General features: G+C 38.3%; 1 protein-coding gene across 2 annotated transcripts in view; it reads right to left on the bottom strand.

Moving 5' to 3' along the window:
• LOC135743258 (E3 ubiquitin-protein ligase rnf213-alpha-like) overlaps nucleotides 1-12,864 on the bottom strand; it is a 58,473-nt gene that overhangs the window by 42,524 nt on the left and 3,085 nt on the right. For both annotated transcript variants that reach the window (XM_065260914.2, XM_065260996.2), the window contains exons 4-12: nucleotides 11,165-11,761; nucleotides 9,536-9,651; nucleotides 8,734-8,803; nucleotides 8,537-8,643; nucleotides 8,281-8,451; nucleotides 7,974-8,176; nucleotides 7,565-7,854; nucleotides 6,937-7,196; nucleotides 73-288 (exon numbers count right to left, since the gene is read on the bottom strand). In XM_065260914.2, the coding sequence (XP_065116986.1) occupies nucleotides 73-288; nucleotides 6,937-7,196; nucleotides 7,565-7,854; nucleotides 7,974-8,176; nucleotides 8,281-8,451; nucleotides 8,537-8,643; nucleotides 8,734-8,803; nucleotides 9,536-9,651; nucleotides 11,165-11,761 (2,030 nt within the window). The remainder of the gene's footprint in view (nucleotides 1-72; nucleotides 289-6,936; nucleotides 7,197-7,564; nucleotides 7,855-7,973; nucleotides 8,177-8,280; nucleotides 8,452-8,536; nucleotides 8,644-8,733; nucleotides 8,804-9,535; nucleotides 9,652-11,164; nucleotides 11,762-12,864) is intronic.

Here is a 12,864-nt window from a genome sequence, read left to right as displayed (position 1 = left end):
TATATATATATATATATATATATATATATATAATCATTTTAAAAACTACATTTGAACAAATTGATGTAATACCTTCGATCTTGGGATCTGGAGTATTGTTCATAAGCTGGTTTGAGTCCCTGCAGGCCAGCCCAGCTCTGTTCATAAGTTGTGCTGAATGTGTTCAATACTTCCTCAAATGGTTTTGAAGTGCCTTTAAGAAGGTGCAGCAGGGGTAATACAATAATCCATCTGGGCATATTCTCTGCTCTCACTGTTTTGATCAGTGCCATCACCATCTCGGGCAAGCTGAAGAGGGAATAAAGGTTTTCAAGACCTTTGGTGTAGATACTCTCAAAGACAACTTAGAAACATGGACTTTGTTACAATTCCTTGTGAGCTGACTCTATGTCTACATATACAGCTGTTTTTTTTTAAGGCAACTTCCTAATCAAAACTTTATAAATTGAAACAACGAAAATGGTGTCAGACTCAGGAGCATGCCACCCAGGGCTTATAGGATTTGCTGGGTTTCCTACATATTATGCATGATATATATATATATATATATATATATATATATATATATATATATATATATATATATATATATATATATATATATATATATAACATGGGGGTCCTGCAACACTCCAAGGTCTGTTAATCCCCGATAATAACTGCCTGATACTGATAACACCATGCTCATCCAGGTACGATACTCCCAATCATCTTGACCACTTAGGTGTCTATTATAGACAAAAACTATAATGAAAGGCAGTTTACTGAATTTATTAGGATATTGCCATATTTCTGAGTCTTGTACATTAATTCAGAAAAGACTGTGAAGAGTGACAGGAAACCTTTTTTTAGAAGTGGCATTGCATGTAGTTAGAGGGTTTTGCAGTGAAAGGCAGTCACGTTTGTTAAAGCTCCACTGTGTAGTTTCTACTCCCATCTAGCAGTGAAATTCTATATGACAATCAACTGAATATTACTTTCTACCCCCCCATTAGGAGTGCGTTTTAACTTGTACGGTGGCCGTGTCATGCCAAGGTTAATATGGCTTCCAGTACAAAGCAAAAGCAATGAAAAATAATGAACAATTTACAGTGTCCTTTGCCTGTGATCCGTCATAGCACACAGATTTATGTTAAACATGGAAAAAGTCAGATTTTTTTGATATGCTCAGACACTCCTTTTTCATCGACCCAAGGAAAAATATCCCAGGGGCTGTTACACTTGGTATTATAGATCACAAGTGGATTAGAGAGACACATCACGTTTACACCTGGTATATAAATCCGTCTCTTTTTGTCCATTTTCGACCGCTTCTCTCCAGATTACTGAAGAGATGGTATGTGGACGAGTCCCTCTCCTGTCATTTAATCATGAGCGGGAGTAATGACAGGTTTAAATGGACGCAAACTAATATTATGTCAGAGTCCAATGCTTGTGTTTTAAGAAAACATGTTACACAATGAGAGCTTTCTCTGATATTGGTGAAATAAGATTGCGCAACTTTCACACGCTTGTAAAATGAAACGAAAGACGCGCAGATCAGCGGCGTTAGTTTTATCAATGAAAGGCTAAAAATAGCCGTGTGTTCGTGTTAGAGGTCAGAAAAGATGTAAAACTTTTATCTCAGTACCTCAGATTACGTAAATAGGCGGAGAGACGGCTTGTGGCTGTTCAAACACATTAAACCACATGCGTGTTTACACTAACAAGAGTTATGCATAACCATGCTATAGTTAGGAAATATAAAACTATAAAAGGAACTATAAAACTAACATTACTCCAATATTGACTTTGGTCTTTTTATTTTTCCTGTCGCGTTGTCGTTTTAAATCTCCTTTTCTCTTCCTTGGCGACTTGTTTTAATGTCCTAGAGAATAGGTCTTCAACAGGCTTTCAAATCTGCCTCAAATCAAAGCATTAGATAGCGGAGTTATCACGGTGTGCGGCTGTTGTAAAATCTGAAGGATTTCAGTCTACGCAGGTCGCATATGCAGGCTGTATATGTTATCAAGATTGGTTTATTTAAGTTAACTGAGCAGTACATTCACAAGTCATAAGCATATTACATCAATTTATAATTAACTAAGAATAATTGTCAGCTTTATAATTGTTAATATTCTGAAATAAGATCTTGATGACATATACCGCCTACACATGCAACCTCAGGAGGCATCAGCTAGCGGCCAGCGTGAGTGTAGTATGAAAGCGCGAAAGGCGGAGCTTGAATTTCAGGAATGTCCCTCGTTGGCAAATGTATTTCAAAGATGGAGGCACAACATAGATTCAGCCAGATGAGCGACTCGACCGTATGTATTTTAAATAGCAGATTCTACACTTACGAAAATACTTTGATTAGTAGGTAGAAGTAATTACACATGAATGAGCACATACTTTTGAAAGAAAACATGGGTTTGTGCTAAGAATTAACTCAAAAAACTATACAGTGGAGCTTTTGTTAAATACCAATAAAATGACTAAAGTGACATTTTAAAAACTAGATATTAAAGTTTGAGGACAAACTTTATGTTGGCTTGAAAAAGCGTAGCCTGAACATTTAAAATGGTTTGACAGAAGTTTATTTTAGTAGGCTATCTGGCTGTTAGCATGATTAGCATGAAGTAAGCATGATTAGCATGAAGCTAGCATGATTAGCATGAAGCTAGCATGATGTTAGCATGATCAGTATGAAGCTAGCATGAAGCTAACATGATTAGCATGAAGCTAACATGAAGCTAACATGATTAACATGAAGCTAGCATGATGCTAGCATGATTAGCATGAAGCTAGCATGAAGCTAACATGATTAGCATGAAGCTAGAATGAAGCTAACATTTATTCCGTTGCTAGGGTACTAAGTTTGGTTGCTAGGGAGAAAATTGGCATCCCATAATGATCAACCTTCAAGCCACAAGTAAAACGGTCCAACCCCCGTGTCTCTATGATGTTCTGAAGCGGAGATATAAGGCTTTGTTTATTCCGTTGCTAGGGTACTAAGTTTGGTTGCTAGGGAGAAAATTGGCATCCCATAATGATCAACCTTCAAGCCACAAGTAAAACGGTCCAACCCCCATGTCTCTATGATGTTCTGAAGCGGAGATATAAGGCTTTGTTTATTCCGTTGCTAGGGTACTAAGTTTGGTTGCTAGGGAGAAAATTGGCATCCCATAATGATCAACCTTCAAGCCACAAGTAAAACGGTCCAACCCCCGTGTCTCCATGATGTTCTGAAGCGGAGATATAAGGCTTTATTTATTCCGTTGCTAGGGTATTAAGTTTGGTTGCTAGGGAGAAAATTGGCATCCCATAATGATCAACCTTCAAGCCACAAGTAAAACGGTCCAACCCCCGTGTCTCTAAGATGTTCTGAAGCGGAGAAATAAGGCTTTGTTTATTCCGTTGCTAGGGTACTAAGTTTGGTTGCTAGGGAGAAAAATGGCATCCCATAATGATCAACCTTCAAGCCACAAGTAAAACGGTCCAACCCCCGTGTCTCTATGATGTTCTGAAGCGGAGATATAAGGCTTTGTTTATTCCGTTGCTAGGGTACTAAGTTTGGTTGCTAGGGAGGAAATTGGCATCCCATAATAATCAACCTTCAAGCCACAAGTAAAACGGTCCAACCCCCATGTCTCTAAGATGTTCTGAAGCGGAGAAATAAGGCTTTGTTTATTCCGTTGCTAGGGTACTAAGTTTGGTTGCTAGGGAGAAAATTGGCATCCCATAATGATCAACCTTCAAGCCACAAGTAAAACGGTCCAACCCCCATGTCTCTATGATGTTCTGAAGCGGAGATATAAGGCTTTGTTTATTCCGTTGCTAGGGTACTAAGTTTGGTTGCTAGGGAGAAAATTGGCATCCCATAATGATCAACCTTCAAGCCACAAGTAAAACGGTCTAACCCCCGTGTCTCTATGATGTTCTGAAGCGGAGATATAAGGCTTTGTTTATTCCGTTGCTAGGGTACTAAGTTTGGTTGCTAGGGAGAAAAATGGCATCCCATAATGATCACACTTAAAGCCACAAGTAAAACGGTCCAACCCCCGTGTCTCTACAATGTTCTGATGCTGAGATATAAGGCTTTGTTTATTCCGTTGCTAGGGTACTAAGTTTGGTTGCTAGGGAGAAAATTGGCATCCCATAATGATCAACCTTCAAGCCACAAGTAAAACGGTCTAACCCCCGTGTCTCTATGATGTTCTGAAGCGGAGATATAAGGCTTTGTTTATTCCGTTGCTAGGGTACTAAGTTTGGTTGCTAGGGAGAAAAATGGCATCCCATAATGATCACACTTAAAGCCACAAGTAAAACGGTCCAACCCCCGTGTCTCTACAATGTTCTGATGCTGAGATATAAGGCTTTGTTTATTCCGTTGCTAGGGTACTAAGTTTGGTTGCTAGGGAGGAAATTGGCATCCCATAATAATCAACCTTCAAGCCACAAGTAAAACGGTCCAACCCCCGTGTCTCTAAGATGTTCTGAAGCGGAGAAATAAGGCTTTGTTTATTCCGTTGCTAGGGTACTAAGTTTGGTTGCTAGGGAGAAAAATGGCATCCCATAATGATCAACCTTCAAGCCACAAGTAAAACGGTCCAACCCCCATGTCTCTATGATGTTCTGAAGCGGAGATATAAGGCTTTGTTTATTCCGTTGCTAGGGTACTAAGTTTGGTTGCTAGGGAGAAAATTGGCATCCCATAATGATCAACCTTCAAGCCACAAGTAAAACGGTCTAACCCCCGTGTCTCTATGATGTTCTGAAGCGGAGATATAAGGCTTTGTTTATTCCGTTGCTAGGGTACTAAGTTTGGTTGCTAGGGAGAAAAATGGCATCCCATAATGATCACACTTAAAGCCACAAGTAAAACGGTCCAACCCCCGTGTCTCTACAATGTTCTGATGCTGAGATATAAGGCTTTGTTTATTCCGTTGCTAGGGTACTAAGTTTGGTTGCTAGGGAGAAAATTGGCATCCCATAATGATCAACCTTCAAGCCACAAGTAAAACGGTCCAACCCCCATGTCTCTAAGATGTTCTGAAGCGGAGAAATAAGGCTTTGTTTATTCCGTTGCTAGGGTACTAAGTTTGGTTGCTAGGGAGAAAATTGGCATCCCATAATGATCAACCTTCAAGCCACAAGTAAAACGGTCCAACCCCCATGTCTCTATGATGTTCTGAAGCGGAGATATAAGGCTTTGTTTATTCCGTTGCTAGGGTACTAAGTTTGGTTGCTAGGGAGAAAATTGGCATCCCATAATGATCAACCTTCAAGCCACAAGTAAAACGGTCTAACCCCCGTGTCTCTATGATGTTCTGAAGCGGAGATATAAGGCTTTGTTTATTCCGTTGCTAGGGTACTAAGTTTGGTTGCTAGGGAGAAAAATGGCATCCCATAATGATCACACTTAAAGCCACAAGTAAAACGGTCCAACCCCCGTGTCTCTACAATGTTCTGATGCTGAGATATAAGGCTTTGTTTATTCCGTTGCTAGGGTACTAAGTTTGGTTGCTAGGGAGAAAATTGGCATCCCATAATGATCAACCTTCAAGCCACAAGTAAAACGGTCTAACCCCCGTGTCTCTATGATGTTCTGAAGCGGAGATATAAGGCTTTGTTTATTCCGTTGCTAGGGTACTAAGTTTGGTTGCTAGGGAGAAAAATGGCATCCCATAATGATCACACTTAAAGCCACAAGTAAAACGGTCCAACCCCCGTGTCTCTACAATGTTCTGATGCTGAGATATAAGGCTTTGTTTATTCCGTTGCTAGGGTACTAAGTTTGGTTGCTAGGGAGGAAATTGGCATCCCATAATAATCAACCTTCAAGCCACAAGTAAAACGGTCCAACCCCCGTGTCTCTAAGATGTTCTGAAGCGGAGAAATAAGGCTTTGTTTATTCCGTTGCTAGGGTACTAAGTTTGGTTGCTAGGGAGAAAAATGGCATCCCATAATGATCAACCTTCAAGCCACAAGTAAAACGGTCCAACCCCCATGTCTCTACGACACTCTAAAGTAAAGATATTCCATCTGGGACGCTTTTATTCCCTTATATGGGCATGTTTCCTGCCCCATTATAAGTCAATGGGAAATTTTGGGGGCCTCTTACACCCCAGGGGTATAGCTTACACCCCATTGTGATGTATGTTCTTACAGAGCCTGTCAGCCACCTTAAATGTGGTAAGCCACAAGTTTCTACAAGTTTCTCACTCACAGCTATGACCCGTCAAAGTTTGTCTCAATGTTAAGTCAATGGAAATTTTGGGGTGTTCGAGACCCCCGTTTAGGAATTCGGAAGGTCCCATCAGTTAGAAAAGATATAGCACACTAAGTCAGACCAGTCTGAAGGTCTGTGGAAAATTTGGTGCATGTAGCTTGAAAGCCCTAGGACGAGTTAGTGTTTATAATTTGGGGTAGAATAATAAGATATAAGTTTAATAGCAATAACAATATATTGGCTTTTTCAAAGCCAACATAATAAAGCATTGCAATTACTGACTAACTTTTCATTGCCATTAAAGTAAATGAACTGAACCTAAACACAAAAACCGAATAAAAATGTGTTCATTTACAAGAAAACATGTCAGATGCACTCATATTTTAATATATATCTTATTATATGCTAATGACAAATACCTAATGAAATATTAGCTATTAAATGTAATAGTTAATGTAATAGCTAATGAAATATTTCCAATCACTACTGTATATCATGTCCATATATAGAATTTAATATAATAAATATAACTGTCCAGACTCATGTGGCAAGCAGCTGTGTAAAACCGGGATAACAGCTAGTTGTTATTTTAAAATAAACCTGTTCAGGGTGATACATGACCACTCCATGTCTCCTCTTGATCCCTACACATCAAGGTCACAAGGCTAGGGCTTATTTTGAGGTAACAATCAGCTGTACTTTATTTCTCAATCAAAACAACTAACCTTTTAATTAATGAGAATGATTCTGTTATGTCAGTCCAGAAAGGCAGGAATTTATCCTTGGGTAGATTTGGCAGGCAGAGGGCCGTGCAGAGACGAGCAAGAATCCCATTATCTAAATCAAGTTTATACTGTTGCCACACATAAAGCATGATGAGAGCGGCCTTCAGTGGATCCGTAATGAAGGCGCTTTTATCTTTACAATCTTTCTGTAGCTCTGGAGTCACACGCTGTAGCATGAATCGCTTCAGAAGGTTGCTCACCTAAAATGATGATAAACACATCTAAAATGAAAAAAACTTTCAAATTTGACCTTAAGCATGGTTTAATGTACAGTATGAATAGTCATATGCTTATCTAGTAAATATACATGCAAACAGTAATAATGGGATCAAGCATAAAAGAGATAAAAACCTACATTGCAAAAATTAGAAGGCTCAGTTGCCCTATATTGATTTTGAATAAACAACATTCTAACTACAGCACACTGCTACCACCCTGATGTATACTTAAGCAATGGATACAATGGATAAAAATTATCTAATTTTCACAGTCACCAGCCAATAACATGTTACCGACAGCAGGCAATTATGCATTTTCATTTGTCTTATGCCTAACTGTGTCAACTTACATCTTTTTCACTGTAATCCAGGGAGGACCATTTTATCAGTTTCTTTTCAAATACATAAGGATTGCCATGGACTTCATAAAACTGTCTGAGTTGACTTATGAAGTTTTTGAGGTTTACTTCTCTCCACTCTCTTAAGAGGTCAAATATCGTTTCCAGCATCATTTTTCCAGCGATTTCTCTTCCCTGAATTACATCTTTACGGTCATCCGCCATAAAAGCACTTTTAATTCGTGTCATCACACCCTTATTTGGTTGTGCGCAGATGATATCGTCATACTGATGCCACTCTCCTGCACATATACAACAAGAAAAAGAAAAGCTGTACTGAGCCTTACATTTTTCCCCCATAATAGAACAGCAGCATATTGTTAATATCTATTTCCTTTAATCTCTCATGAACTTTACCTACCTTCATCATTCAGAAGATGCGGTTTGACAAAAAGACATCTGTTGGTGATTTCACTTGAATCCAGTTTGTAGATGAATTCATACTCATACTTCTCCTTCTTTCCTTTATACACTACATACTTGTAAGGTATGGACACAGATACAGCATTGGTCCTTTTGCATACATATTTCATTTCAACGAGTAACCCATGCTCTCCAAGATCTCTGAAATCATAATATTCATACATTGGTTTAATATTGGTAAATTGGTCAGAATTGGTTTGAATAATGGAAGACACATTCGAATAACAGACACAAATTAAACTAACCGTGAAACAGAGAGCTCATCCAAATTTTTATCCCAGTTTCCAATGTGATCACCAGCCCTGATAAAGATACGATCCTCTTCTGGGTCAAACTTGAAATCTTTTGACAGAATTGCGTGAAAGTAAATTGTGAGTCTTTCACTGGAGCTTAAATGTTGAAGTGATGCCGGATTTCTGCAAATTAAAAATGGCATAAGAAAAACTGATGATATTAAAATAAAAAGTCATTCAACATGTCTAGGAGGATGTATAGTCATACTTTTTTGGAGGTACGTTGCATTTATCTTTCTTGATTTGTGGGTCATCACTTTGATTGTGTTTCACTGTGTCAGCCTTAAGTGATGAATCTCCATCGGCTCCGGGATCCTTTGTGATCAAAATAAATGTCATACTCTCATAATGCAATGTTTGCAAATTTAAAAAATATATATATAAATAAGTGACTATTTTACATGCCTCGAGTCTGCTCTGTTGGTCGGATTTCATTTTTTTATCAGAAGACTTCTCGGTTTTCTCACGTTGATTTCTAAGTGAAAAAAAGTGTATTGTACAACTTAAAACATTTAAAGGGATACTTCACCGATTTAGCATTCAGCTTTGTATCTGTAGAAACCCGGCAGTATTACTGAATGACCATGTTTCCCTCCATCATTTCCCCCTGAGAGGAGAGATATCTGCATTTTGGTTCTGCAAAAAAGTCCTCAGATGATGCAAAAATCGTCATATTACATCATCGGAGGACTTTTTTGCAGAACCAAAATGCAGATATCTCTCCTCTCAGGGGGAAATGATGGAGGGAAACATGGTCATTCAGTAATACTGCCGGGTTTCTACAGATACAAAGCTGAATGCTAAATCGGTGAAGTATCCCTTTAAGGGTTTCCACAAGTTAAACTTTCCAGTTATTTAACTTTTTCAGTAGTTTATAGCAGGGTTTTTCAAACTGGGGTCCGGGGAGGATTCCCCAAAAATTTTTAAAATCTACTTCATAGCCAATTGTTTGGAAACAATTAGCTGTCTTTCTAATATCAAAATTACTATTGTTCTAACAGTTTATACAAAACATATTTAAAGGGTTATATATGTTTAGGATGGGGTCCCTCGCATAAGGTTTATCATATTTGGGGGTCCTTGCTATTATAAAGTTTGAAAATCCCTGGTTTATAGAAAAGTTAATGGCAGTTGTTTCTGTCTTTGTAAGGAACTAAACACAATTTCTAGAAAAATGTTTTTGTTAAAATGCAAACTTCTAGCATACGTGTTTAGAGATGAGGCTTGCTGGTTAGCAGCAGATTCTTTTTTCTCATTAGTTGTCTGCAGTTTCTGGCTGGGTTCAGGATTCTGTGATGAATCTACATTGAACCTCTGGTTCTTCTGAATGCAAAACAACACAAAAACATGTCTTAGTCTCATTTAATGTTATCTAGACCAGTGGTTCTTAACGTTATTCCTCGAGGCCCACTGCCCTGCACATTTTGTATGTCTCCCTTATTTAACACACCTGATTCAAATCATCAGCTCATTAGAAGAGATCTCAATGAACTGAACTGAGTCTGCCAGATAAAAGAGACATACAAAACATGCAGGGCAGTGGGCCTCCAGGAATGACGTTAAGAACCACTGATCTAGACAGTAGGGGTGTAACGATTAACCGTGCAAATGCGCGTTTTCTCAATAAATTACGGTGAAATCCCGGCACATCCGAACGCCAGGGGGTGCTCTTGTGCAGAAACTCCCTTTGTGCCAAAGAAGAAGTGCATTACAAGAGCTATTCCAGGAAATGTCTACAGGAATATTTATACGCTGTTCTTAAAATTGTTTCAGGTATTTTCATGATAATAAAGAATATTTTGAATGATTTTTATTTAATGAGTGTTGCTTTTTTAATTTCACATTATAAACGACTCATAATGATTTTAGATTGATAAGGACTTCCTACTGATCACAGAGCCGTAGTACACGCACAAGATGTGCATGAAACACAGAATCGCAGCCTTGCGATTCAGAATCGATTTCAGACAGGCATTTTTAATGGGACATGCGATTGAATCGTTACATCCCTACTAGACAATGAAAATTTACAGCATAATAGATGACTCCCTGACACTAAAGGCAACACACTGGAGTGTGTTGAACTTCATGCTGCACTGAGCATACAGATAAGCGAATGACATCAAAGTGTCGCAAGAATGTTTTGAGACCAGTGCTTACTAATGGCTCTCGCTGAACTGTCACATCATACGCCTATCGGTCTGCTCAGCAACCATAAAGTCAAACACCTATTGGCTAATGATTATGCATAATCGCCACCACATGGATGGGAGGGGAATTACAGTTACAAGTTACAACAAATTAATTTTAAATTTGTGTAATCTATGAAATGATTGTCTGTCTTTGATTGAATTTCTTGGCAGTGATGGAAAAACCTAAGACAGATATTTGATAAGGCGACCTCTGACTTACATTATAGCTCAAATGCTACCTTGAATACAGAGAAATTCACAATTTAAACCAGTGTAGTCTCTCTCTGTTGTTACTTGTCAATGGTATTATGTCTGAGCAAAGCGATTGGCGTATGACAAAGTATCATGAAAGCGATTATGAAAGCAGTACTGTCCTGATACTTTAATGTCAGGTACGTCATCAATCCACTCTGTTAGCTTATGTTATAAAGTAACAGTTATAAAACTTTATTTAACTACGTTCTCCATAAACATGATTTGTATGTTCGGCAATGGAGGTAAGGATGTCAACTGCAATCATTCCACGCTCCTTAACAGCATCATCAAGCTACAAATTTGATATTGCTATGTGATCTCTAGCGACGTACATTACATAATGTGGCTATAAAAATTTTTTAAATTACAGTAAATGCAAAGTTTTTTACCTCAGGTTTACTCTGTGGGCCAAACACCATTTTCTGATCAGTGGAACGTTCCTGTGACTTCTTGGTTTGACCAGCTTTATCTCTTTGATTGCTTGAACCGCTCTTTGTGTTTGCATTCTGGTCAATATTTGCACTCTGATCCGGAGGTGTTTCTGCCCCTGTGGACTCATTCTTCTTATTCTTGGAGTTTGTTGTTTTTTTCTCAATCCTTTGAGCTGCTTCCACTGAATCGGGTTGAGAAGCTTTGCTAGTGCCGACCGGCTCTTGTGACTGAGCTGTTTCTGTTATGTCAGACGCTACACAGTCGCGTCCAAAGTTGACTGGCCATTCAATAGACCTAGCTTTAACAGCATCTGTAGGTTCAGCAGAAACATTGGGCTGTGGGTTTCCAGCTTCCGTTTCATTCTCTGGTGTGTGGATACGGGCATCTGATTCAGGGTTGGTGATGTCTATGAGGCAGCTGTCACTGTCAGAAGATAGATCTTCATCCATTTTCGTCTCATGTTCAGTCAGAGACATTTCAGAAAGGTCAGAGGTCAGAGATGATGGCCCCTCTTCAACACCAGCTTTTGCTTTTTTCTTCTTTTTCTTTCTTTTCTGTGGACGAAAAATGAGTAATATGAGCTACAAAATACCAGCAACTTTCCAACGTGTTACATGCAGTGAGCTGTGTAATTGTTCTAAACTTGATATGCTATGTCAAGATAATAAAATGTTGTACAAACTGTAAACATTTTCAATTGATTATTATTAGTAATTAGTCATTATTATAATTCATTTTACAACCAAATGGCATCTGCACTATAAGCTGCAAAAAACCTATCATTCACAATTAGAATAATTAAAACATGCAATGCTGGACCTATATGTATCTTTATTAAATTTTTCATTAACTTTTAATACATGTATGGCCTTTTATCTTCTGTGTAATATATAGAGCAAAATGTCCAAGCTGCTCTTTTTCACACAATAAATGTCTGAGCCAACTGAAAAGGTTGGTATCAGGACGGATCAAGGCATTTCTTAACTGATTGGAATGGGTAAGTTACAGTACAGATAACTAAATAAGCATTTATTGAACTCGCAGTATTCTGTCAAGTGTTGTAAGCTGTATTGAACAAAGCTCAGCTGCTGCTGCCGCCTCATGAGAAAAAATTCCTGTCCAGCTGCAATAAAAGCACTTTCTTGCAATAAAAGTCTACCTTAATCAGACTTTTAACAAACCTAATATACTTAAAGTGTGAACCTAGCAATAGGAAAATACAAGTTTAGGACAGTATATCAACAAATATTCAAAATATTCCGACTCGGATGGGTGCCACATAAACATGATTCAAGTTTTTGAAGGAAAAAAAATGATCTACTTAAATATTTCCTGTAGAAAGAATGAAACTGAACGAAATAAATTCAAAGACGGGTAAACCAACTTGTGCTGGAAAATATACCAGTTAAAACGGTAAATCGGTTTAAATTTCGCACACAGTATACGTAAAAAAACTTCACATAAGGAGTGGTTACAAAAAACTGCCATGTCTGCTATGGGCAGCGCAAGCCCGTCCATCATCAGAAGGAATGGAAAGGAATTCATACGAATCCGGTGGGTTAATATATTTCTTTTGAATTGAAAAAATACTTTTGTGAGAGAAAACATTTTGTATTTAAAGTGTATTTAGTGATAGATACATCATGTTTGACTGTAA

The sequence above is a fragment of the Paramisgurnus dabryanus genome, chromosome 3 (genome assembly GCF_030506205.2).
Source record: "Paramisgurnus dabryanus chromosome 3, PD_genome_1.1, whole genome shotgun sequence".
Lineage (NCBI taxonomy): Eukaryota > Metazoa > Chordata > Actinopteri > Cypriniformes > Cobitidae > Paramisgurnus > Paramisgurnus dabryanus.
The sequence above is the reverse complement of the archived record's forward strand: the minus strand, read 5'-3'. Positions and strand labels throughout refer to the sequence as shown.